The 27,498-nt window shown below is 50.2% G+C and overlaps 1 protein-coding gene across 1 annotated transcript in view; it reads left to right on the top strand.

Moving 5' to 3' along the window:
• Window positions 1–1,533: 1,533 nt before the first annotated feature.
• The window catches only part of ZSWIM5 (zinc finger SWIM-type containing 5), a 100,203-nt gene continuing 74,238 nt past the window's right edge, over window positions 1,534–27,498 (top strand). The window contains 3 exon segments of the mRNA XM_055725013.1: window positions 1,534–1,666; window positions 1,668–1,808; window positions 1,810–2,233. Of these exon segments, the coding sequence (XP_055580988.1) occupies window positions 1,550–1,666; window positions 1,668–1,808; window positions 1,810–2,233 (682 nt within the window). The 5' untranslated portion in view covers window positions 1,534–1,549.

Raw genomic sequence — 27,498 nt, 5'->3', positions numbered from 1 at the left:
CGGAGAGTGAAATGCCCTTTGGCGTTAAAGAAATGGGGACGTGATTCCTGGGGAAAACGTAAACAAATCTCTTCATGTAGCTGCTGCCTGCAGCCAGGCCCTGCTGCCAGCTAGCACTGATTATCTTGAACAGGACCAGCGGCAGCAAGGAACACCTCAGCCTTCAAGGAAAACCTCTTCCTGACCTTCATCTATTAGCATGTGGCTTATTCTATAAAATGGAGATCTCTCGTTGCTTTAGCTCTGCTGGCTCTCACTACCTGCCTGAGATCTGGCTCCTTCCCTCTGAGTCCTGCGAAGGAGAGACCTTGGGCTTGGATGTACCCCCTGGCATAGCAAAGGTGCATAATTATTTCCTGTTCCCTAATTGCATCGCCCTGTTATTCCAGGAAATGTACTCTTGCTCTGTCAGTAAGAGTAAATAGAAGATCTCTGCAACAAGGGAGTAACTGGTAATGGTCTAGATGTGACTGAACTGCCGATAGAAAGGAAGTGGTCTTAGATTCTCCAAGCACTGAGAATAACAGCAAGAAAAGTGAACCCTGAGATAATGTGAGCTCTGCTCTTCTTTGGAGGTTTGTCACTTAAAATTAGATGGGACAAAAGAAAATTTTGTAAAATCCTGGTAATGGTGTCCCGCTGGACGCAACAGCAAAGCGACCAGCCCAGCAACCGCGCTGGTGAGGAGTCAGTTCTCTGGAATTTGGGGTGCCAACTCAGGCAGTATGTGCTGAAGGACCTGGCTTTAATGCCACCCCACCGAAGAGCACAGCAGAGCTTCGTGGGAGCCAGCCCTGCCTGTGTTGCTTCATCTCCTCTCCCAGAGGCCAAGTGTGCCACAGGACCCGGGTATTTTCTCTGCACCCAGGGATGCTGCAGGCACGTGTGGGATGAGCATCTTTAACCACAGGGCTCTAAAAGAAAAAGCAAACCCCGATGCCCACTGAAGGGTAGGACGCTGCTCTCTGCTCAGCTACCCCGTGTAAACCCGAAGGTGGTGGTGTATGGGTTAGGCCAGGCGCTGAGGCCGAGGACCGCAAGGCTTGCGGCAGCAGCGCTCCCCGGTTGCCACCGGGCAGCGCCGGTGGAGCGGTGCCGTGCCCAGCCCCCCGTGCCCCCTGCCCAGCCCCCCGTGCCCCCTTGCTGCCTCTGACTCAGCACAAGCTCCGTGCGCTCGGCTGGCCCGACACCCCTCGCCCCCCAGCGCCGTCGGGACGGCCGACCGCGGGGCACCCCCGCTCTCCGGGCGCGGGGGTCACAGCGTCCCCCGAATGTCCCTCCCCCCGCCCGGGGACACAGCCGGGAGGGCACCGGGGCGATCCCCAGGGGCTCGCCCCCGCCCGCCCCGCGGAGCCGGTCCCGCGGCAGCCCGGCAGGTGCAGGTCAGAGCCGGGGTCCGGCGGGGGGCGGGCAGGGGGCTGCGGAGCGGCCCGCCCCGGCGGGGGCCGGCTCCCGGCCGGCGGGACCACCCCCTCTAGTCTCCACCCCCGGCCCCCCCCCCCCTCCTCCCCGTCTCTCCTCCCCTCGCCCGGCTCAGTCGGTCGCAGCCATGGCGGAGGGAGGAGAGGGAGAGGAGCTGCTCCGCCCGCCGCTGCCCGCCGGCGCCCCGGGCCCCAAGCGCCTGTGCTCCCGAACCTGCCCGGCGGGGGGCACCGGGGCCGTTCACCCCCCGTCCCGGGGCCGCAGGGGCCGGCGCGGGGCCGGGCGCGGGGGCCAGCGGGGCCCCCCCGGCTCTGGCCGGCTGCTGCCCCGCGGCGGCGGCGGGGACGGCGGGGGCGGCGGGGACGGCGGCGGCGGCGGCGGCGGCGGGGCCGGGGGGGCGGCGGCGGCGGGGCGGGCAGCCTGCTGCAGCCCGAGTCGCTGCTGGACGCGGCGGCCAAGCGGGTGGCGGGGAGCTGGGCCTTCGAGCGGGTGGAGGGCCGCTTCCAGCGCATCCCCGAGCCCGTCCAGCGCCGCATCGTCTACTGGAGCTTCCCCCGCAGCGAGCGGCAGATCTGCATGTACTCCAGCTTCCAGCCCGGCCGCGCCGCCGCCGCATCCCCCGCCAGCGCCGCCGCGGGGGGACCCTCGGCCGCCGCCGCCGCCCCAGCCCCGGCCGGCGAGGAGAGCCCCGCCGCCGGCCCGCCGCCGCCCGCCGCCGCCCCCGCCGCCGCGCCGCAGGGCGAGGGGCTGCCCTTCCGCCGCGGCATCCGCCTGCTGGAGACAGGCGCGGTGGACAACGTGCTGCAAGTCGGTGAGTGCCGGGACGAGGCCCCTGGGGGCTTGGGTCGTCGTGCCCCGCGTCCGCCCCCCCCGCTCCCCCCCCGCCGCCGCCGCCGCCATCCCCTCCGAACACTCCAGCCTTTTGTCTGGCGCGTTGTGGTTTGACAGGAAAATCCTGCCCCGGGGGCAGGGACCGCCTTATCCTCCTCTGGGGAGATGCCGGCTTTAGGTTTGGGGGGGAGGGCTGTGGGGGGGGTGGGCTCCCGGCGACGTGTGCGTGCCCGGTGTCACCGGCGTGGGCACTGTCCGTCCAGTGCGAGTGGGAAAATAAAGCCACCCCCCCTCCCCGGGTGCCCGTGGGGGTTTGCAGGAGGGCGCGCAGCCCCCCCCCCCCCCCTCCGCCCCGGTTTCCCCTCGCCCCGGAACACCCGCCGCGGTCCCGGCCCTTCCACCCGCACACGGGTTTATAAACATAACGCATCTCTCCGGCAGCTCTGAGCGCTTGTCTTTGTCTTCTCCATCAGGGGCTTTCCCCCCCTTGGAAAATCTCGGGGGGGCCCCCGCGCCCCCCTTTCCCCTTGCCACCCCCCCCGCACGGGCACCCGCGGCCGGCGGAGCGCGGCGGGACCGGCCGGGGGCGGGGGGCGCTGGTGGGGCCGGGGGCCGCCGGCCTCTGGCTCCCCGCCGGTGGCGAGGGGCCGTGGGAATGACGGTGGGAATAATGGCATCGTGTGTTGTCTCCACGGGCAGGTTGGCTTTTGTGTGCGCTGGCGGAGGGGGATTGTCACAGAGGAAATGTTGGTGTGTCCCCCCCAGTCCCTGTCCCCATCCGAAATCCCCCCTTATATCTCTATATATTCAAAGAGAAACAAATGGTGGTGTTTTACATAAAATAATCCGCTCCTGGTTGTTGCTGGAAGTGATTGAAATGCGCGTTCCCATTAAAATGACATTAGGCTGGAATTTGTTTTGCAAATGCGAAATGTAAATTCATCTTGTGCCAGGGTATGGCGTGAATGAGTGGAGGGAGGGTGGGTTTTGTTGTAAGGAATGGTTAGTTCGGCTGTGGTTGTTTAAAGAGCCCTCCTTCCTTTTGGGGAAAAAAACCCCTCTGCTTTTAAAAAAAATAAATTAAAAAATCCATTTTTTACAGTTTACATTCAGAAGAGCGTTATCAAAACATTTTTCATTTGAGATGTGGAAATAGGAGAGAGCGGAAGAATTCTCCTTCCGCCTCTGAGGATATGCAGTAAAAATTCCTGCAGCACAAAAGGTTTTTCTCCAAGGATATGATTATATACCCTCTTTTGGGGTGAATTAATATTTTTGCCAGGGCTGTGTTAAGATGATTAAGTATTCTGTTTAAAACACTTGGAAACTCAAAACCAAATTTTTTTTTTTTTTTTTTTGAAGGAGAGGAGAAGCTCTTCAGGAACTTTAAAATTAGGAGGGGAGGGAAGAGAATAGCTGACTGTGGACGATGCTTCGTTGACCTGCCCACCAAGGTGTGGATGCAGTGAGCAGCCGGCCTGGGAGTGGGAGACAGAGTAACGGTTGCCTGAAACCAGGGCTGGTTCTGTATGAAGGCATTTTCTTTCGTCATGAGCTTTTTAAAACGTATTTGGCTTTGAAACGTGGCTCTGACGAGGCTTTAGGCAATGCTGGGTGAGTGCTGGGGTCAGGTATGTGAGGAACAGGCAGGGCAGTCCCATCCCAAAGCGATGGCCAGTACCGGCATCCGGCATCACGCGTGCCCTGTCTCCCTGCGGTTCCCGCTGCTGCTTTGGGTGAGCCAGAGGATGGTCCTGGCTTTGGCGTTTCATATCCCCTGACAAGTCTAAACCATCTCCCCAGCTTTGAAATCGGAGCTCGCGCCCATTGTCCTCCGAACCTTCAGCTTTTTAGATGAAGCAGCATGTTCTGGAAGCACTCGCCGCAAAGTCGGTGGGTGATTTATCTCTTGTTTTTACAGCCCGAGAGGGGCGCGCGGAATGCTCGCCGTGGGAGCTCGCCTCGGAGCAGGGGGGTTTGGGTCTTGGCTGGAGTGCGGCTCTTCTTTGGGCGGCAGCGGGTGGGTGATGCGGGGTCAGACACCTCTGGTTTTGTCCCCCGAGCAGCCCTGTCACAGCAGTCCCTTGCAGCCCTGAGCCAGAGGAGGAAGATTTACATCAAACAAAAGGCTGTGAAGGGCTTCGTGTTTACCCGGGGTGGACGGGAGGCATAGCGGAGATGTCCTCCGCCAACTTTCCACATCCATCCTGCAGATGCTGCTGGAAGGTGAGGTGGAAGAGCTCCAGCCACTGGAGACACAAACACTTTGTGGCTGTGTGTGTGTTTGCAATTAAGATAGGAACTTGGTTGTCAGCTTATATGGGAACCATTATGTCTTGGAAAAAAAGTAAAACCCCAACCCTGGCTTACTTGATGTTCACCAGCGTTAAATCAAAACTACTGTTCCCCTTGAAGGATCTCTTTAATGGACACCGCCAGCTCCCGGCATCACGACCTGGGGTTTGCACAGTTGAGATTTGCTGTTAATAAAGATCAGATGTTTGTACAGTTGAGTTTCTGACTCAGACCTGTGAAAAAATAAGGATGGTACGAATGTGAAATTCCTTCTCTCTGTGGTTGGAAAAATCACTTTGAAAACCTGAAAGCCAAAATCCGAGAGGAATGACCTTCTGGGAGATGGAAGATGGCGTGGAGGTGTGAGGGTTGTGCTTGTGGGGCCAAACTGCTTTGGGCTCCAGCTCCCTTGTGCTTACAAGGCTGGCAGGTCTGAAAAAAACATATATGCCACATTATCAACCTATAATTCCTTCATGCTTAGTAAAACTTAAACGAGGCTTAAACCCTGATCTCACTGGAGTCATTAAATTGATTTTTTTTTTTTTTCCTGCTCAAAGAAAGATCTTGGATGTTGAACACAGGCATCTTTGTCTTCTTAAAAACTGCTTTATTATTATGTGTACAGATCCCGTCTTTGTGTGTGTGTGGTGTGTGGGTTTTTTTTTTCCTTTTAATTTTTAGACAAATGACAAAAGCATGCAGGAAAGGAATGCAGAAATGCCAGGCTTAATATAAAGCATGCAACTGCACTGCATGCCGGGAATCCTAAAGGATACAAAACCTTTAACGACAGCGGTTAATTTTTAACAAGTTCACTTGCATAAATATTTATGAACAAAAGTTTTTACACCATTATCTCTTGGGTTTTTGGAGAGAGAAAAGACCTTTGGTGGATTTTGACAGTTAGCTGTGATCTGGCAGAACAAATTAATGTTTCTCGCCTGTGCTCCTCAGTATGGTATAATACGGTTTGCCTTCGAGTCGTTGTGGCTGCTGATGGGTGGGCAAGTGTCTGTGGCAATTTTAGGTGGGAATTCTCTTTTTTTTCATTGCTTTTATGATTACTCGTGAGAGGAAGCATCGAGCTTTGTGTTGTTCTTTGCATTGCAACCAGCCGCTTAGGAACCTATATGGCATGTGCTGCTTTACCCACAGATAAGCCTTTGTGCCCTGGTGGGGAGGTATGCAGTCCAGCCATAAGTACATAGGCAGAATTTACTTTTGCTGTTAGGGTAACAATGAAGCAGGGCTTTAAAATGCGCTGGCTTTGTAAACACTTGGAGGGAGCCTGGTGGTGTGTGTGTGTTTTTTGGGTTTTTTTTTTTTTAATTTATTTTTTTATTTTCAAGCCTGCTGTTAATTCTGAACACTTTATCTGATGCTTTGCAGGTCAGTCCTGGGTGCCTTCCCATGGTTCCTGGTCTGGTGGTTAAGCTGGGTATCCAGGCATGGGGGATTTTCTGACCCTGCTTCAGCAGCCTTCTGCCTGGGCAGAGGTTAAGCTAGAACTGATACGTGTAAATAATACCTGTAAATGCATTTTAATTGGAGGAGTTCTGATTTGGAAGCCTTTTGTTACACTGTAGATTTCAGCTTCTGTTGTTATATATTTTAATGATTCTTTTTGGAATGCATCTTCAGAAGTAAAACTATCGATGGGTTCCTATGCTCTTAACATGGCTGAAACTACTTCTAGGTTTTTTTCTCTGGAACTACTTTTAGGTTTTTTAGAATTATTTTTTCCCCCCCCTGAAAACGCTTGCTTGTAGGCAAGCATTTGGTTTCCCTCCCCTGTGACCTGGTACGGGGCAGAGTCTAAATTTGTATCCAGTTGTTTTAAAAGTCTAGGTGGCGTGCTGCTTTATAGAGCTGTTTATTTTGGGGAAAACACTTTGATGGGGCTCTCTAGGGCTAGTTGTGGTTGCTTTTGTTTTGTGTAAAGATTGGTCTCCTCCTGGGTCTAGATTTAAGACTGTATCCAGGAGGAGGAGGTTTGGAAGGAGCGTCATGGGTCATGAAGTACTTTTCTGTTATTTTTTTTTTTCCACATTGAAATTTGATGTCCCATGTCAGGGTGCTAACTAAGAGTTTAGTTTTTCTGTACCCTCTTAGTTTTTGGGTGAAGTGGTTGTTGTGCAGCGTGTTTCCAATTTGGTAATTAATTTTTATGTTATTTTTCTTTATGGGTAGATTACTTTGTCCTACCATATTATATTAAAATACTTTAAACCACATAAAAGAGGCCAGCAGAGGTTCACTAGCCCTATCATGATGGAAACTGTTGAACATCTTAAATATACATTAAGGGCTTTATGTTTGTAATTATTTTTTTTTCGTAATCCTTCGTTTTAATTATATATGTTATTAGGCACTAAAACTTATGATCTGTTTATTGCTGTTACCTCATAGGTGAGATTTCTTGAGCTTCTTCTGGGCTGTATTACAGAAACTGGAACTGGAGATGATGAAAACCACCAGAATTTCTTGCTGGTAGTGCAGGGAGAGCTAGGAAGACTTTGACAGCTGGAACTTTAACTTTCTTTTTTAAAAACAGATTTATTTATTGGCTTTTGAGTCTTTTTTTTTTAAGAGTATAAATAGACTTTCTGAAGTTGGGGCACCTTTTTAACTAGGTGGTTAATTACTCCAGGCAAAATGATGCTAGCTTAAAGAGGCTAGAAGACCTGAAAAATAAAGCACAAGAAACAAAATATTTAGTGTTGGCTTTAAGAATAAATAGGTTTGAGGCGTTTTTTGAAGAGAAAGCATGACAAGGCCTGGTTTCTGGCTTGAGCAGGCAATAGGAGTTTGTTCTCAGCTTACCTGTGCTTTATAAAGCTTAGCCCAGGTGAGGAGCTGGCTTCCTCCCCTTCTAGCTCACCCGTCGCTCACAGCAGATTTTAATTTTGCTCACATCTAGAGGGAATCTTTTAGGAAATATTTAACTGTGCTAAAACTGCAGTAACATAAACCACATGTGCCTGCGTGCTTTGTTTCTGAAGCTTTGTGCGAGGGAATGTGCTTTGCTGTTATTTGATGCTCGCTTTGATGTTAGATGTTTTATGATTAGTCCCTCTAACCTCAGATAGGACTTTTGGAAAACTTAAATGAGCTTGTCTATCTGATAGCTTTGTAAAGTCACATTCAGCTGTGAATCGTCTCCTGTGGTGTGTCAGTTTTTAATTTTCTTTGAAAATACAGATATTAAAAAAAAAAAAAATCCAAACCTTGGTAGCATTAGGGTGGAAGAGAGAGTTCATTTCCCCCTGCTGCCCTTGAGGCTGGGAGAGCTGGTGCGGGTGAGGAGCTGAGCAGGGATTTCGGGAGGAGCAGCATCTCTTCATCCTCTCAGGGCAGCCGAGCCTGGGGATTTTCAGTGAGAGGCCAAGGCTTGTTGCTGCAGGGTGATGGCTTGTGCTTAAAGCCGGTGGATTTTCTCCTGGAGATGTAGGGGTGCTGCTGTTTCTCCCGGGGATGTGAGGCTGTGTTCTGTCCCTTTGGGCGCTCTCTGAGGAGCCAACCTCGTGTGATGTACTGGGCAAGGCAGTGGGGAAGGAGCCTCATGTGCTCCCCCATCCCCTCACAGTGCTTGTTTCTTCTGGTGGGGTGGTGGGTAGGTTTGCTGGAGACCTGGGGTGCTGGTTGAACCTGTGTGTGTTCATTGATCTCCCCATCTGTGGCTGGTGTTGGTGACTTTATTTTGCAAGGAGCCAGAGGCAGGGAATAGCTGTCTGAGGGTATCGAAATGAAGTTCTAGTATGTCCTACCTTACATTTGATGCTGTCTGGAAGAGGTTATGTGATGGGGTTGTCATACTCCTGGTCTTCTGGAGATGAGAGGAGGGGAGGAAAGTGGCTCCTCTGAGTAACTGGTTCCTCCCTCTGCTGAGGTTTGGCTTTCTTTGGCATCAGCCTCAATAGAAACCAATCCATTTTCCAGCGAAAACAAGACCTCAAAGATGCCAAACCTTGGGTATGTTAATAAGTGCCATTGGACAAGTCTACTTTCTGGATGGAGCCAGGATGTGGGATGGTGGTGGGGAGCTGTCCCTGTGCACCCACACTGCTGCCAGGGCCCTGGAGGTGCTCTCCTGCATGCTCGGAAGAGCAGGACTGAGCCCCATTTCATTTTTCACCTGGTGTTCACAAGGGTAGGGTTCAACGTACAGGCTTGACCTCTGACTTCTTGTGCCTTTGCAATGGGAGTTGGAAATAGCCCTGATAACATCTCGCGGAGAGATGCTGGTTCTGCAAAACGGCTTCTTGCGGGATGTGGAGGGGGAGAGCATCTTCATGGTTCTACAGTGAAATGCCCCAGGAGTGAAAATTCAATTTTTCAGAGGCTTTTTTTCTTCTTAATCCTGATGTTTAAATATGAATAGACTCCACTTGGTTGGTGTGGTGAGTGTGTTTTATTAAATGCCGAGGATTCACCTGTGCGCGACACCACCACATTTCTCTCCAAACGGATTTTCTAGTGTTGCGTTTTAAGAGCATTTGCTTTTTTGTCTCAAGCTTACGGCTTAGGATTTTGTGCAGGATTGGGGTTAGTCCTTGTAAAACGGTGCATTTAAAGTAATGCACAAATTAATAAAATCCTGGGCTTTTACTTGTCGCATTCTAGGTGCATGTTGCCAGGGATTTTTCCCCCCCCCTTTTTTTTTTTTTGTGTGTGTGTGCATTTCTCACATCATTAAAAACAAAGCCACGAATGTGCTTAGGAGGCAGATCTGCTGGGATGCCAGCTCATAAGAGTTGCATGTGGCTGTGTTGGTCCAGCTTGTCATCTGCAAGTGTCCTGCTGTTGTCGCCCCTGGGTTCAAAATGGGAGGGGGGGGTGCCTGTGTCCCCCTTGCGATGCCCTGCTTATCCCTGGATGCCCGTAATGAGCTGCCTGCACCAACGCCACCCAGCTCGTTTGACTGGGGGCCGCTAATTGTTACTGAGGTTTGCTCAGTGGGATGCGGTGTGGTATCTGCCTGGCTGCTGTCTTTGCACCTGGAGACGGTGCCCGTGCCCTGCAGCTGCTGAGGAGGAGGGATTCCCCGTGGGAACGCCGGAGACTTGGTGTCTGGGACCTTGGCAAGGTCAGGACAGGCTGTGCCTCTGCTCCGGATGCCGTCCAGTAGCTCTGGCCTCCATCCTTCAGCTGATGCCGCCGTGTGGGTGATAGCAAATGGGCAATAGCCATTGCTTGTTACTGGTGTGATGTGTTTTTTTAAAGGCAGGGATCGCAGGGGGTGCCGTGTGCTGCAGCCCTGGCTGTGGCTGTGCGGCTGCCTTGATGAAGATGAGTGCCCTGTCAAAGGGATGGCAGAGCAACAAATGGATTCCCGAGATAAATAAAATTTGCATTAATGAACTACAATGGCTTTGGATGCCAAATTTAAAGAAGTGTGTCTGGAGGATGAAAAATAAATGTATTTTCTGCCTCACTCGCTGGTTCTCGTCTCTTTTGATTTTCTTTATCATCAGAAAGAAATTTTTAATTTTTTTAAAGCCAGTTGTGTTTATTTTGGTTACAGTTCATTGGCTGCTCTGTGTACAGAAGCTTTCTCTTGAAAGTACTGAAACTATATTAAAAGTGCTTTTGGCTGTCATCTTTTATTTTGCTTCTCCTTCATTCTTTTCCCAAAGCTGGGTTGTTGCTGTATCAAATGCTCTGAAACTGTCTGGTAGCATTTTCCCTGCGGTGCTCTGTATAAACTGGAAATAAAAAGGGAAGAAATTGCAGGATTTGGATTTCTGCAGCTTTTTTTTTTTCTTCCCCCTCTGTGTGTGTGTGTGTGTCCATCCCATTGAAGTCTGAGCAGCTGTCTCCATCCGCACAGCCCGCTGATGGCATGCACAGATCTGTTTCTTGTGATTAAAAGGAGAAATAATACCCCAGTGTTCAGAGAGGGGCTGGGGGGTGAGTGGGGGCCTGGGGAGCAGTGCTTCTCCCCTCCTGCCTGCTTGGCCCAGGACTAAGGGCTGGCAGCCTGGCTGCTCTTCCCTGCATCCTTGAGGTTTTACATCCCTGCAAAAGCAGCATCCCAGGCCGATAGCAGTGAGCTGCCCTGCGGCAGCATCTCCACCCGGGGGTGGGGTGGGGTGTGGGTGGGCTTCTCCATCCTGCACCGGTGACCTGCAGAGGCCCCAGGGTTTTTAATCTATTCTAAGGATGTCGAAACATTTCGGTGGCGCTGCAGCCGCTCGCTACCGGCATGCTTTGAAAGATACCCAGCGAGTGTCAAGCATCTGTCTGTGAAGGAGGAGGAAATCCTCTCCCCCCCCCCCCCGCCGTTATTATTTTCTCCCGATTGTCTTCGCTTGGTGTGGATTTGGCTATTATGGGTTTGTAAAATAGAACTATATATGACCTTTTATCTTACAAGAAATAGGTTAAGCCATTTTTAAAGAAAGTGGTGGAGTCAGCAGTGCTGCTAAGGAGCTGCTTTCGCATGGTTGATAGGCTGTGAAGCCGTTCAATGGACTTTGGTTTCAGAGACAATATCTGTTTAAATTAATCTTTGTCAGATACATGCCACTGCAGACAATTCAAATTCCATTTGCTTTCTGATCTCATAACAAAAAAGCACCTTACACTGGTTCTTTTATCGTAAAATTAACTTTTGTCTGTGTGTCCTGGAAACAGGGGTGGCATAAAATCTAGTTAAAAGGCTCTGTTATAGGAGGATTCTGTTTCTTTGTACAAGGCGGACTTTTTTTTTTTTTCCTTCTTTCCCCTGCGTGCATTTAAAAAGAAGACGAGTGTTTGAGATAGATTAGGGAGAATGCCAGCAGATGGACCAATTCTGTTGTTGCTGCTGGCAACCATCTAAGCAGCCATTTTGAACAATGCTGATACCGGGGTACTGATAACACAAAGATGAGGATGGGATAAATATCCAGCTAGTCCCTTTCTCCCCGCCTGCTCCTCCTCCCTCCTTTCACGCCACTGCTGCAGCCCTGTTATTAGAGAACCCGATTGTTTCCAGAGAAATGCTTCATCCTCTTAGCTGGGCTGGTGGATGTCTGGTGTTGCATGTCGCCTTGGTGTATTCCTCATGGTTGGTGGAGACACTGGCAGACTGGCCTCTCCCCGGAGTGCCTGCTGTGTGGGTCCTGAGGGGAATGGGGTGACTGGGTGCTTTGCAGTCTCGATGCTCTGTGCCCTAGTGAGGTGTTTGGTCCTTCCTGTGTAAGTGCAGACGGTTCCTTTCTCCCTTTGTGCACATTTTAAATGCTTAATTATGAAGTGTGATGGCATCTGATGGGTGGATGTAAGGGTTTCAGGAGGTGCACAGTGACCTAAATGAGTTTGGGATATTTATGCCAAAACATAAAGGGGCTGTGATTGCAAATTGAGGGTATCCCCTTTGCCCATACACTGGCCTCCCCTTCTCCCACTCTGTTGTCTGCTGGCTGTTTGGTATCTGGGTCATGTTCATGACCTGGACCTGCTGTTCTTGGAGTTTCTCAAGGTCCAAGATACCTGGTTACACTGCTGGATCTTTAGCACTGGACCTGGTGGCCTTCTGTCTCTCTGTTTTGTTTCCCATTTCTAAGGAAATAACCCTTTCATGGATCAACAAAACCCAAGCAAGCTTCATCGTTTCCCAACAAGCAACAAAAAAACCCTGTTCTGTGTCTGGCAGGAGGAACTGGGCCAGGGTGGGCACGGGGTCATTCTGAGAAACCTGCTGGGCTTTGCCATGAGTTCACTGTAGCGTATGGTCCTGAATGTGTGATCTGCAGAGGGATCTCAGGGGATGCCCTGTAGCCTTGGCCATTTGGTACGGTAGCATCCACAGGGCATGAAGGAGCTCAGTAGAGCTGCGAAGCGTCTTGGATGGGAGAGGTGCCTTTGGGATCCGGGGTTGCTGTAGGAAGAGCAGGGGTGGTGGGTTGGGAGGCAGCAGGTAGCTTTCAGCTGCAGTTGGTGGCTGAACACACTGTGAGAGGAATGGCCTGTCCCCAAGGCCTCTCTAGGTAAGGCTGCCACGTTGTCCACTGCAATCCCTCTGCAGCGTCTGCGCCGTCTGGGAAGTGCGAAGTGGCCGAGGCTGGGGCTGAGCGAGGCAGCAGAGCAGGCACGGCGACAGGAGTGCCGGGCAGTATCGATACCTCTGCCTCTGGGTCTTGGTGAACTGCTTTGGTTCCAAACTGCTTTACTCTGCAGTCTTTAAAACGTTCCTGGGGCTGTGGGGCCACACGTGAAGGTGAGCAGTGATGAGCTGGTGTGTTCTTGCTGCCTTTCATGCACGAGTCTGCAGAGCCCGGGCTGGAACTGCTGTTCACACTGCAGCATCTCCAAGACCTTTGCGCTTGAGGTGATGCTGTTACTGCAGCTTTCTTTCCAGTTAAAACTTCTTTGGGGTTAAAAACTGTAAAGATAAGTTTCAAATAAATCTGTATAGATTAGAATCGAGGAACATATATCTAATTATACACAGTAGATGAAGCTTTACTGTAAAGCAGCAGATGTAAGAAATAAAAAAAGGAGTTAGGCAAGCATTTTATGGTTTCCCTTTTTAATTCGTCCCCTGAGTCTGTTATGTTTTGAGGTAAAACATACTACTTTTTTTGCTGTTGGGAAGTATCCCCCTCTTGAGTCTCACCTCTTTTAAGCCTGCCTTATTTGATCCATAGCTGTGGACTAGCCATATTTAACTTACTCATTAAAACAAGGGGCATCTGGCCTGAAGGTTGAAAAACCAGGCTGTAAACTTCATTTCGGGAATGTTACGGAGTGTTGGGAAGTTGCTGAGGTCAGCTGAGCTCTCTGAAGGCTCGGACTGAGAGATTGGGAGTCTGAGCAGGTTGGCTGTCTCTGAGGACAGCTGGTGCCGTTGACACATGCTTTTAGTGCATCAGGGGGCTCCAGCGCCTGGTGTGGTCTCCAGCCACCACTTCTTGTGGTGGCGCCTGCTGTGTTGCTCAACCTTTTGCATTAGGAGGTAACTTCTGGAGGCAGGAGGATGGGTGAGGAAAGAGTGTCTGTTTTAAGTAGGTACCTTCTTTCAAAGGGGGTGAGAGGGATGATGAAGTGAGCTCTCCTGCCCATTTGGCTCATGATGGGGTTGGCCCTTAAAAACTCCTGCAGGTTTTGATGGAGAGAAGCTGTGACCAATGTGTGACCAAGAGTGATGATGAACTTGGTGGCTTCTGGTGTGCTGCTTCTGTTCACTTACTTCCCATTGTGGAAAATATTACTCACCAGCAGGCCCAAAGCAGGTGCTTGTGAGGGTGGCCAAGAATGAGCAGTGGGTTTTACAGTGCTTTTAAGCTATGCACTCTGAAATGGTGCAGAGTGGAGCTTAGCCCCATTGCTCTTTTCCAGAACCTCCTAGATGGCATGGAAATGTGCATTGCCTCCTCTTCCTAGACGTCTCTCCACCTCTTGCCTCTCTTGAGCTTGGTTCAGTCTACTTTAGCTTCATGGACCCTATCCTACTTTCAGGTTCCTTGGCTAAACCGCCCTCAGGTGTGCTTGGTAGCAGCCAGCTTTTTTGAGCTTGAGGAGCATGTTCAGATGATATTTTATATGATGTTGCTGGTTTCAGGGCCAGGATGCAGCACCTTGCTGTTAAAACCTGCCCACAGCCCTCTGGTGCAAGGACAGCGCTTCTGAAACCATCTCACCAAATGGATGCTGGAGAGCAGCATGAATCCTTGCTTTCTGCTGCTTTAGGGTCGGGGTGGATGAGGAGGTGATTGTCAAGGTCAGGCTGTCCCTATGCAGGTGAGGTGTACTGGGAGCAAATATTTGCTTCCCAGTTTGGAAGTTATTGGTTATTTGGGAAAAGATGGTTTCTGGTCACCTCCTGACTGTGTTGCTGGGGGAATGTGGCAAGAGTGGGTATCTTCAGGTGCATCGCTCTGTCCAGTCACAGCCCTCATGCAGCGCAGACACCCATTATCTTTAAAGTTCATCAGAGTGACATGGTTTGAAAGATTCCCATGCCTTCTGCCTTGCTTAAGCTGGAGGTTATTTGCCAGTGGCTGATGGTGGGCTGCCTTCCCCATTGGATACCTGAGGGGCAGGAGGGGAACTGGAAGCTTGTAAGAACTGGTACTGTGCTTGGTGGGAGACGGGGCAGAGGGAAGTTTTGCTCTGCAGACTTTCTGTCTGTGTTGTGATAAAGATCTGTGGTTACTTAGGCCCTGGAAAATCATAAAAACTTAGAAAAACTGGACAGTGCAAAGGTGAACGATTAGATGTTCCTAGCCATGGCTCAGCTCCTTGACTTTCACTATAGGAAAGAAGTTGGGTGATGTGGGGGAATGACTTCATGGGAATTGTCCAAACTTGGGGCTTTTGCTTGAAAGCACTGTTTTTTCCAGGAGTGTGAGCTGCTGGGTACTGAGGGCTCTTCCTAAAAACACCGTGGCTTTGTTCTTGTTTGCACTCGAGTAATGCATGTAAAATAAAGCTTAGGCAAAAAGGACCAAGCCAAATGAAGTCAGCACAGGGAATCAGAGTTGTGTTCCTCTGGAGACCTGCTCCTGGGTGAACAGAGAGTTAAGATGTCACACGTTCCCTCTGCCGATGGTGGTCATCACCCGGTGAGCCGTGCTGCTGGTGCCACCCAGCTCCTCTGGGGGTTTGCAGAGGGGCTTGGCAGTAATGGCTCCTCCTTGCGTGGGGACACAGTGTCGTGGAGAGCATCCCAAGCGGGAGATTGATGCTTTCCATCGGTGATGGTTTGCTGTCTGCGTTCCCTGTATCTGAAAGAGGCACAAGGCAGTGGTGAGGTTTTCCCTTGTCTGCTGGCCTGGTTTTTGGCTTGTTTCTGGTGGCTCCTAGCTCAGTCCAGAGCCTGTGGTTAAAGCGCTGTGGGAAGGACTCATGCCCAAGAGGGTATTTTTTTTGTTTGGTGTTTTTTTTTTTTCCCCCACACCCACACACTGGTCAGCCACGCTAAGGTTTCCTGGACTGTGAGGTTTGATGAACCATTAACCTAAAAATGCCCTGAGTAGGAAGAAAATGTTTCCAAGGTCTAAAAATCTTGCAAAGCTTCTGAAGTAGGAATGGGAGCTGTGGTTTGCCCAAGAGGCTGCTCTTGCTGCTGGCTCTGCTGTGAACTGGCTTTGCTTTGTGGGTGCAAGGGTATGTTTGGGATCTTGCAGAGACGGGAAGGCAGCCCTCTAGGGCCAGGTCAGCCAGAGGGGCTGTCTTCCAAGCAGATGTCCTCTTGGCATGAGCCTCGGCAGGTTTAAGACAGGATGTCCCTGTACTCTGGAGAGCTGAAAACATCAAAATAAGTAACAGGCTGGGAATGTCTGAATCCAGCTATGAATTCCTGGGGAAGAGGATTTGGCAATGGCAGGCTGTATCGGCAGGCAGGCTCCACGTTGCTGGTGGAGGACAGCACCTCGCTGTCCCACGGGCTCTGCTGGTTGCTGAGCCCCCTGCTAATGGGGCAGTGTGGCCACACGGGCCCCTCCCCTCCAGGGCAGTGCCAGGTCCAGCTCCAGCGCTGAAGGAGACCACCACCTGCCTTGTCTGTTGCTTTTTCTGTTACTTGAATGGGGGGAGAAGCAACTAACTACAAGGGGTTGGGACTGTCCGTGGTGTCAGCTGGGTGCTGCTGTACAGTGCTGCACTGGTTAAGCCATGGTTGATATGCAGTGGCGTAGCAAAGGAGGGCTCTGGTGGCCATGGGGATGGCCCAGAGGAGGACCTGGTAGATGTGGTTGTATGTGAAACTGGAAGATGGGCTTCCCCAGGGAGGTAGCTGCAGAGACACCCAGGTGGGAGGAGGCTGGTTTTACTCCAGAGCGCGGTTAGCCGGCTGTGACTTGGAGCCTGTCCATCAAGTCCCAGCGGTCCCATTCCTGAGAGCTTTCCTAGAGCTGCCTCAATGGCGTGGGTGACACTGCAGCTCGGGAAGGAGCTGACAGCAGGATCCTGACCCTATTTTCATAAATAGTAACAGCATCTCTAAAGGCTTCAAGGGCTTGGTTGGGAACGGGGTGGCTGGGTTCCCATGTCTGGCAGTGGTCAGCAGCAGATGTTTGGGGAGGAGATGAAGAAGTGGGGCTGGAGCCGAAGGACATTTCCCTGGTTGAAAGCAGGGTCTTCAGCCAAGGGGCTGCCCAGGCCCTTGGCTGTGACGTGAATGCAGAAGATGGTTTGCGACAGCAGTCCTGGCCCCACATCTCCTGCAGAACCAGGATTATCCCTGAGTCTCCTTGGGGCATAGCATCCCTGCCGTGTGAGCAGCAGGGTGGCTGCTCCCCTGGCAGGGACAGCTGGCACTGCTCTGGGAGGCAGTGGCGATGCAGAGCTGGTGGGGCTGAAGAGGCTTTTGGAGAGACTGGCACGTCTCCACCCCACTTTGGTGCCATCCCAGAGCTGCAGGCTGAGGTTTGGGAGAGGGAGTGAAGCTATTAAGCGCTGTGGATTTAACAGGGTGTGAGAAATGTGTAATCGGAAAACATGCTGTAGCACCAGGCTCTACTCTCTTCCTTTCCCATCACAATCTTCTCATCGGTTTGACTTTGCTAAATATTTTAACACTTCTCTAATTGCAGGCCAAGTTAAATTCCCTGTGCTAATATTTGAACAGGGTTAGTGGTCTGGAGATGGCGGCATCTCTCTGAGGAGCTGCTTCATCTCAAGTTGTCCTGGTGCATTGCATGTCCCTCTCTGGGATGCCCGAGGTTCTGTCGAGGAATAGCCCTTAGTGTAGGGATATTTGCTGGAAAGATGAAGAGCTCTTCATCCTCATGGCTGCAACTTGTTAGTGTGTGGCTTGTTTGCCGTGGGCTGCAACAGAGGGATTCATAGCCTGCGATGGAAGGTGTGTGCAGAGGATGTCCCATGGACCATGCTGGATGAAACCTGTGCTGCTTGGTAGCCCATGATGCCCAGCCTGTGAGATCTCTTTGCAGCGTGGGCTTTGGGCAGCATTTTTGCATTTGGAGCATGCAGCTCTTATCAGGAGGTTGGGTGAAAGGTTTTCCTCGGAGCTCAGGAGAAAGTGTTTATTATTTAAAAGGGTAACTTGGGGTGAGAGAGAAAGAAAGAGGAGCAGCCTAATCTTGCAATTTAAATGTATTTAAAGATTCCCTCTGTTCGAGTTTGCTTCCTAGCCTTGATCAGGAGGAAATGCTGTTAGCTACAGAGTGGAATAAATCGAGGGCACCCTTATCTGTGCAAGATAAATTACTATTGTTTAGGAAAGACACTCCAGGGATTGAAGAATTTAATTAAATACACAGGGATTATGAATATGCATGTAAATTAGACAATCTAGATATGACATGGCTACAACTGCAGGGAATTGTTTGAACTTAAAAGTGTAATCATTCTTTTTATCGGGATGTGGGGATGGGTAACAAATGAGAAGATTCCCTTTCCCGTTTGCCTCCGCCTGGCTGGTCTCAGGTCATTAAGCAGGGGGAATTACCTGTCGCGGATCAGCCCTCCACAAGCCTGCAGAGATGATGTGCTGGAGCCTTTCTCTACCCTAATGAGCCGCCGCAAAAGCTGATGGAGAAATGGGGGTTGCGGCAAGGGGCTGCCAGCACCCTGGCCCAGATAAGGGGTTTGGGAAGGTGGGGGGATGCGGTTTGCCTTCTGCTGGGAGAGGGGAGGAGAGCACTGCTGGCTCTCCTGGTCCTGCCACCAGAAAGGAGGCTCTTCTCTGAAGGACTTGGAAAGATATTTGCTGTGGTTTCAGAGTGTCTCCCTAAAAATCAGGGGGTTAGGGAGCGCAAGCACTGATTGCCCAGTATTTCTGCCTTTTTCCCAGTGCTTTTACTGGAGTGCCCTCCTCTGATTTGGTCACCGCTGTTTAGAAATCAGTTTGGAAATCACAAAATGCTTTTTTAGAGAAGAAGCTCTAGGTCAGCTTGAATGAGAGGCAAAATTGAAATGTTTCTTAAGATTCAAGACTCCCAAGAAATGCAGAATGAAATGCTGGAATGTACTTGTGCTGCCCTCCTGGCCAGCTCGGGGCTCCGGTAGCAGCCTGCTTGAGCCCAGGCAGGTTCTTAGAGGACATTGACTGCAATAGCTGGTGCTGCCTTGAATGTGTTCAATCTGCAGCTCTTAGAGGTGGCATCTAATAACAATGCAGAGAAATATTTTTCTTTTTCCCCCTGTGTTTCCTTTGTTTGACTTCACCTCCGTTCGCTCGGTTTCATTGTTCTGCTAAAATCAGATTTCTCTGTAGTTTGAGTCCAGGGCCTGTAACTGAAGAAATAAATTGCTACAAGCCCCCCACCCTGTGAATTATTTAAAATTCTTAAATAGGCAGTGAAACGTGGACGTGAGCTGACTTAGAACTTGACTAGTCATTTAAAAAAAGTAATTAAGGAGAGGCTGGATCTTGACTAGATGTTTTCCATTTTTTGTGGTTGTTGTTTTCCCCCATCTTTCCAGTTTTCGCTTTTCAGTTGGCTGGAGCTGCGTGAGATGGACCTATTTTGATGGGGAGGGGTCCCCATCGGGATCCCCATGGACCAGGGCAGGAATGGAGCTGACTCTCTGGCTGGCTTCCCTGGGGCGCCGGGGTGGTCTGCAGGGCCAGGAGGTGATGCTGCCCTGACTTACCCTTCTACAGGGCATCAGCTTCTCCCACCTTTTCCACCCCCTCGAACTGAGGGTTTATGATAATCAGGAGACTGGTCTTGTCCTCTTCAAGCCACGTGGGAACAATTCCTATTTATCACTTTGAAAAGTGGATCATTTTCCAACCCCTGGCTCCTCATGGGTTTTGATTAAAAAACAAGACACCCCCCCCACCCCAACTGAAAATGTGAAATATCTAAAGCCTCCACGCTGCACATTTTTTCAAAAACCGTGGAAGACCTGCTTTATTTTTTTTTTTCAAGGAAAAACATAATAGTCGGAGAATATTTGTATGGTAGTGGGAGAATATTTGTATGGGTGCGCAAGTGCGTGGAGACAGGTTTGAACCTTTGTAATAAAGTATTTCTAATAAAAATTTAATGTCCTCAAGACAGTGTTATGGCAGCTCATTACTATTAAAGGTCATTTGAAGAGTATTGATCCTAAATGTTACAGCCGAATGTAAACTTTGACTGTTAGAGTTATTAATGTATATTTATGATCTATGGGATATGTGTAAAAGGAAAATGAGAATATAAACGCTATGGTGAGCTCATTTGTTTCAGGATTGCCAAAGGCTGGGCTGATGTGATCCACCTCAGTTTTAAGCGTGCCTGTCTCCTTTGTGTTATATAGGTTAAACCTTATTTATTTTTATTTTTTTAACTGGCAAAATCTTTCAGTCCTGCCCTGGAAAGGGAATGTGTACTTGAATTTCTGGCCATGCCCATGACAAGGCCTGAGCTCTTTATCTGCTTCTAAATGTATATTGGGGAGCAATGTTTTACATTCTGCTTCCATGCCAACACAGAAGTACCAAGGACCGAACTTTGTGTGTGACCAAATTGCTAGCAAAAGTAGGAGCTCTGAGAAGCATGCATCTACTCCGAGTGTAATTAGAAGGTTATGCCAGTGAAAAGCAATTGTGTTTTTGTTTTTTTTTTAAATTGAATTAATTAAAAATGTTAAGGTTAGTATACGAGAGAGCAGGTGGTACTGTGTTTATATTTTTGCTATACTGTAATGAACCTATGTTTGCACATCTGAGGCAAAAGGGCTGTATTCACAGTGAATTTTAAGGCTCTTTGTATTTAAAAAAAAAAAGGGGGGAAAAAAAAGAAAAAGACAAGAAACCTGTGGTGGCAGGAGGAAGATAAACGGTGCTTGTGATATTTCAAAGTCACATTAATCTTTTTTTCTTCCCCTTTTTTTTTTTCTTTTTTCCTTTTAATGTATGACTTTCTCCAGGGAAATTGTCTCCTCATGACTGCAGCGGATTAATGTGCACAGATCAGCTCCAGCATTATTTTTCTGTTTTGACAGAGTGGTGATTTTTATATGCGCATCCCTTTCTGCCAGGATTACAGCTCGTGTTCCTGGAGTTTGGAAGAGTTCCCTGCCAAGAAGTGGCAAGGAATGGGAAGCTGCCTTTCTGATACACAGTGCTAGCAAGAAATTCTCCCTGGGTGTGGAGGCTGATTTTGGTGGTGAGGATGGGAGCCTGCTGGAGGCTGGCAGGGGGAATGCCTGGGGCCAAATCCTGGTGTATGTGATTGGTCTCAGGCCACAGGGCGCTCCCCGTGATGGCATGAAGGTGGTAATGTGGTGGTTAACCTCCCGGTGAGGGTCTGGTGCTGGTAGCGAGGTGTGGGCACCCAGTAGCACAGAGGAGCCAGCTTTGGATGGGCTCATGACTGCATTGAGGCTCCTTCAAAAGATCCTGCTCTTCTCAGAGCTTGTTGGTGTCAGCTTATTGATTTTAAATCACAGTCAAATATACATTTTTCTGGTGAGCTTTGGTAAAGTTCTACTTAAACAAAAAAGTCACAGCTGAGCCAGGTCTGGCCCATCTATGCGAATAGGACAGACTTGGATTTTTCTTCTCTCCCCGTGGCTCCCGCAGTATCTCTGGGCACAAGCTTGATGTTGCATTTCTGATGATCGTTGCATCCTGTTTTTAATGGTTTGTCTAGACAGTGCTGACATAACTATGAAAATAGTTTGGTGACCTAGTCTAGAATTAGTGTGCATAAAGAAATCAACCCTCGCTTCTGATGTTTGCAATCAGTTTCAATGACTATATTGTAGCACAACTTAAGAGGGAGGCAGATTTGGAGTTGCTCCAAAGAGCAAGTCGTGAGCAAAACACATCCAAACAAACCCATGTGGTAAATATGCAATGGGTAGGGAAAATACCGAAATGCAGGTTAGCCAAGGCTTGCTTTGGAGCTGCGTGGCAGGTTTATGGAGTCTGGTGTAAGGCTGGAGTTCCCCCTTGGTTGGCCCAAAGTTTTTCTGGGAAACTCGTAACCCAAACTCTAGGCTTGGTCTGTGTGATCTTGTGCCCTGTGTTTGGAGAAGCTTTGTCAGCATAAAAATAATGTGTTCCTTGCAAACATCAACTGTGTTGTTGACAGTGCCTTGGATTAGGAGTTTGTAAACTTTGGGATTGGTGGTGTGTCCCATCGGTTAGCTCAGAAATACCTGGCACGTCAGTGCTAGTGACTCAGCAGCGTAATTTTACTGGACTTCTTCTATGGTCCTGGATTTGAGGCCAGTTTCTACAGCACTTGACTACTGCTCTAAGGAGCAGGCGACATGCCTGCTTAGATTACTAACCCCCCAGGTATTTTAAGATAACATGAGTCTCCTGAGCTGCAGGGACTCTGTGGATGTGTCTACGGATCACCTCCCTCCTGTCATGGGCTTGGTTCTTGTGGTAATGACTTGGACACTCTGGAAGGAGGGTGCAACTTTAAATGAGGTCCTTGTTTGAAACAGCAGCAACAAAGCTTTGGAACAGCTTCAAGTATTGGTGGGGGTATGCCAAGTGTGGTCTTCACTGGGTTTGGTAGGCTTTGAGAGCTGGCTTGCTGCCCTTGGAGGGGACAGCAGCACATCCCCCCATTCCTGTAGTGTAAACGGGGCGGGAGGAAAAGGGCCAGATATGAAATGTTTAGCTCATTTGTGGGGGAATAAATGATGTGTGAGAGGTAGTCGTCTGACAGAGCAGTTCAGTGGTTCTGTGCTTCATGCATAGCTAGGTAGCACTTGGAGGCACTTCCCAGGTGTGTGAAAACTGGGCAGAGGCCACAAGATCTCCCAGTCCATGTGGAGATGGGAAGAGGTTTCCTGGCAGTGTGAGCAGAGGAGGAGGAAGAGGGCAGGCAGCGTGTGTGCAGGGGTTTTGCTTGTTTTAGGGTGGAAGATGGCGTCGCTGATGGAGCCAGGACCAGCACCTTGTGCCAAGGCTCTTTGGGGGCTTGCAGGTTTGTAGGCATTTAGGATAAAAAAGTCCCTTTGGGTAGCAATGCAGATGCCCATCCTGTCAGCCTGAGGCTTTGCTTTGTTTGTTCAGCAATAGCTTTTATCCTTGGATTGCAATGTGGAACACACTGGAGCTGCAAGTGTCTTGGAGAGGGACGAGAGGAGGAACCTGTGAACAAGGCAGCCCTGGGCAGTGGGCATAGGGTAAGGGCTGGGGACAGTTACCTGCCTGATGTGCATGGAAAAGTCTCCCCTCTGGTGTGCTGAAGGATTTATTGGTGCAAACACGTTAAAATGCTCCTCTTACTCTTCTGCTTTGCAAGAGCAAAGACAGACAGCCAATGAAACCTGTGGATGTGACCTAAATATGGCATTGAGGAAAGCTGGGAAGGGCTCCCAGGTTGCTATCTGCAGGGAAGAGCTAGGTGTGGGCTCTACAGGGAGGGCAATTAGGGATTTGAACAGCTTTCTGAAAGTGGGAGACCCTTCCCCACCTGCCACAGGTGGATGGGAATTGTGCGCGTTGGGGCAGCACTGATCCTGCATTGCGCAGGGGGATGTGGTGGGTCCAGGACCCCAAACCTGCACTGGCTGCTCCCCGTGCTGGGGAGAGCGCAACGGGATGGGGGTGGTGTGCAGCTGTGTGTGAGACCTGGTGTTGGAGGGCTTGGATGCCTGGTGATGGCGTGGTGACTTTCCGTGCCCTTGAGCCTTTGCAGAAACACCGTTGCGGTAACTGGTCATGACATTTCCAGGCCGGTGGGGAGCCTGGCCCGCCTGCCTGCTGCCTTGGAGGAGGTGTTTCATGACTACCATTAGTTACGTGCTGGAAGAGGGAGGAAACAAATCTTAACTGAATTGGAAACCTTGTGAAAAGGTCACACTTCTGAAAAGCTGTGCATTTTAAGACTGCTCAGCTCTGCAAAGCTGCCTTTGAACTGGAAGAGTGGGAGTTTAACACCCTTGCGACAGCTCTAGGCGTATTAAACCCACAAAGCAGGAGGTGGAACCAGTCATGGAGTTAACTCTTGCTGGGTGCGTGGCCTTGGGAGGGGAGAGAAGCCCACCCCTGGTAGTTCTCCAGGGGGAAGCAGCATTGGTGTGAACCCAACCCTCCGACCAGGCACCAGGGTATCCACTTGGGAGGGAGATGGTGTGACTGGGGGAAACTCGTGATGTTGGTTCAGTTTTGTGGACATTAAAGGGCTGGGTGAGGATGTGGTTCCGGTGCTTCCCCAATGCCAGTGGAAATACTCAGCTTTTTAAATTAAAAGATCGGGTAGATGTATTTCTTCTTGGGTCTGGTCAATGCTCAGTTAGTCCTTTTGTCTTGGAGACTCCCCTGGGCAGGCCAGAGCAGCCTTTTTTTCCTGGTCCCTCTTCTTGGGTTCATTGGGCACCTGCTCCTTCCCTGTCCCTCTGAATTGCCAGCTTCCTAGGGTACCAGTATCATCTCTGCCTCTGTCTTCTCTCCTCTGCCATGGCAAGGTGAAGGTCCCCAGTGAACACTGATAGTGAAATTGCTGTTTATCTTCTGCCCTGCTATTAGCATAGGTAAAATCCCTTCATTACAGGCTATTAGTTTGAGATTGTAGGTGCTAATGGCCCCATTCAGGAGAGCACTAGGCACTTGTAAAATCCTGCTGATGCTCAGGAATCGATTGCCATCGATCAGTCCTGGAGCACCCGCCCCCCCGCCGGATGTAAGAGATTTTAATACTGCTTGCGGGGCAGCTGGTCCCTCGTTACCTTTTGGACCTTGTTGAAGCTTATAGATAAGGAGCCCAGACCCTGCCCACCTGTGAAGCTAGGACCTGGTCAGATGTGCTGGGCACAGGTGCCCTCGCTGTCTCAGCTGGAAGCTGCCCTCTGTGCCTGTGCTGGGAAGCACAAACGGGTAGCTTAGCCCACCGCTTAAGGTCTCCTCACCTCGCACAGGGTGGTGGACGTGTCAGCAGATACATCCTGCATCCTAGTCAAGGGGGTAGGACCATCCTCAGCCACCCGGATTCCCAGAGTTGCGATTCTTTGTCTGTATCCCTAGTGTAGAGTGAATGGGAACGGCAGGGAGAACATCTGCTGCAGTGGATCCGGGTGATGATGGCATCTGGAGAATGTGGTCTTTTGTGGTTTCATCTAGCTGAAACTGGTCACCTGATCCTCATTTTTCCAGCTAGACGCTTTGGGAATGTGACATGGGTTCTGCTGACAGATGTTTCTGTGCAACGTCCAGTCTATAACTGAGCTGGAATAGGGCAGCAATGAGCCTGCAGATGGTAGGGGGTTTAGGAGTGATACCTGTGGGCAGCAGGAGAACCTGCAAATGCTTTATTAACAGTCTGAAAAACCAAAGTGTGTCTTGACTGTGGTCTGTCCAGGCACAGAGGGTGAGTGTTCTGCAAATGCAGCATCCCATCTCCACCATATGGCTTTTACTTCCATGGCTAGTGCGAGAGAGGTTTTGTTGGAATTTCCAGTGTGTGTAAAGCATCCCCTGCCAATGTGCCTTCCCTGTTCCTTCTCAGCTGGGACACACCTCCCAGTCCTGAAGGAGTGGGACAGCACTGAGAGAGGTAGTAGACACTGCAAATAGGATATGCTGCTCCCGATGTAATCTGATGATTTATGGTGTTGGTGACAGCCCAGGGCATTGGGAAAAGCACACGGGAAGGTGTCTGAAGTGAAGACCTGCTTGAAACCAAGAGGAAGGAAGAGCAGAAGCATGGATGGATGGAGTCCAAACAAGTTTGACCTCTGCTAGTCTCTGCTCAACATCTGAGCCACTGGGCACCATGTCCAGAGGGACCTCTGATGCTTGCATTGTGAGCTGACGTCATTTTAATTAAATTGTGTCTACCTGGCTGGGTTCCTGCTGGCATAAGGGATTATTCTGAAGAGTCAGCTGGGCTGCATAGTCAGTCAGTGGTCTCACTGCTGCTTGTAGCTGGCACAGGTTTTCCCATGACACATGTTCATTCTCCCCACCACTGGCGGTAGCCCCATCTTTTTCCTGCATCCCAGTGAGTGAGGTGGGAAGCAGATCTGGGGAAAGGCAGGCTGAAATGCTAGGCTCTGGACAACCCCAATAAATGCCCAGTCTATGCCTGTAACATGTTTATGTCTCTGTGTGAGGTTGGGACCACTGCACGAGGGTCAGCCCATGGTGGGTGAAAACTTCTAGCAAGTTCACAAATCAATTGGATGCCTTCCCGGGCTGCAAGGCATGAGCCAGGGAAGAATTCTTCATGGCAGTGAGTCACCTGTTTGTGGCCTGTTGGCAGACAGACCGCTGCACTGCCTCCGATCTGCAGTCCTTCCCTGTTCAGACACCATCGGGTGGAGAAACTGCTGATGCAGCCTGCAGTGTCTGAAACGCGCCGTTGCCATCTGCCTCCCTGACGGAGTTGGAGCAGCTTCTTTTTTTAACCTGAGTTTGCTGAGTCTTGGCTAATTAGCTGCCTTTGGAATTTGTAATGTAGAAAAACGCCTGCTAAGTTTGGGATGGAGTGGGGGTGCTAGGGCACTGTACAGTCACAGGTTCGGGGTGTTGGTTTTGGTGTGTTTTTTTAAGTCTAATTTGAGCAAAACCAGATATGCAGTAGTCTGTGCTTGATTTCTAAATTTGAACTCTGATGGCTTTGCTGTTTTCAAATGCAGTGAAAGCAGATGTTTCTCTTGGTTTCAGCCTTATCCTGTGCCTCTTGCTGGTTCAGCCTCTTGCTGGTTTGTGGGGTGGTGATGAGCTGGGGGAGCCCCACAATGTGCCAGTTTGGAGCATGTTGGCAGCCTGATGGGAGTGGCTGGGAGGTGCATGAGGATGTCCATGGTGTGTCCTGGGTGAGATCTGGCTGTAGACTGTCTCTGTCTTGTTGAGGAAGGAGATGGGCACTTTGGAGGTGCTCTGATTGGAAGAGTGAGGGTGGATGAGCAGTTAGGATAAAGGAGGACAACATGAATCTTGGCTAAGGTGGCTCAAGGTGGTTGATCTTGGAAGACTTTCTGAGTGATCTACAAGGGTTCAAGGACCCATTTTGACTCCCTTTTGTGATCCCTCAGCAGGAGTTAGTGATTTGGAGTGTGGTAGGGATGTTTCTAGGGAGGGTAAGAAGTCCACTTGCTGTGGGAAGGGAACACTGTTCACTGTGGTGTTGGCCCCAGGGTCAGGTGAACAGTATGCTCAAGTAGTCTTTATTGCTTTGGAAGGAGATCAGCATATGAGGTCCATCTGGCACTTTAAACAAGTGCATTTATTTCAGAGTGAGCAGGCTTGTTTGATGCTTGAGATTGAATCATCGGCTTGGATCCGTAACGATCCTTGCCACTCTATCCCATTCCTGTAGACCCGCTGCTGCCAGTGGGAAGGAGGGCACTTCAGACAGGGAAGGCGACTGAATTAGTTTTCTTTAGGTCTGGGCCTCCTGTCTGCTCCGGACATGCTGTCAAAAATTCATCCAGTCAACACAAATCTTCAGCTCATAAACTGGAGTGACAATTAGGTGATGCCAGGCCGAGCAGAGCTGGTGTGTTGCCCTTGCTAACTGAGTAGCAGGCTAGCTAGCTGAGATGCTTCCCCTTCTCTAAGTTGGCATCTAGATATTTCACAGCAGCTAAAATAAATAAGCTCTTCTCCATTTCGTCCATCAGGAGAGGTCCTTGCTGTGCTGGGGGAGGTATCCTGGAGCTTGCTTCCCTGGGAGAGCTGGCTGTGAGCTGCCTGTTGGTGGTTGATGCAGATCCCTCATCCTTGCTGCTACAGTGTGCAGGCAGAGGGAAGGTGCTCTCCTCTGATGGCTGAGAAGGACACAGTCTTCAGAGAACAGTCCTCCTCTGCCTTTCCTGACCACATTTCCTAAAGCTTCTCCTTCTCTTTTTTTAAAAAAAAGTCTTCCTGGATTTCTTTGAATAACTAATTCTGTTTGGGAATGGGCTCTTAATGTTTATCCTTCGGTCTCTCTCTGCCACTTGGTATTGGTCTTTGGGTCCCCTGCTAAGCCCCTCTCTTACAGTCATGTCCCTGCGCTGCAAGAGGATCTGTTTTGATGTCCCCGTTTCCCTAGCACCTCAGGAGACTTGGGGAGTGGGAGAACCTGGCCATTTGCTTTCATTAGCTTGCCT

The sequence above is a fragment of the Falco cherrug genome, chromosome 12, assembly GCF_023634085.1.
Source record: "Falco cherrug isolate bFalChe1 chromosome 12, bFalChe1.pri, whole genome shotgun sequence".
Lineage (NCBI taxonomy): Eukaryota > Metazoa > Chordata > Aves > Falconiformes > Falconidae > Falco > Falco cherrug.
Note: the sequence above shows the minus strand (reverse complement) of the source record. Positions and strands in the feature narration are given on the sequence as shown.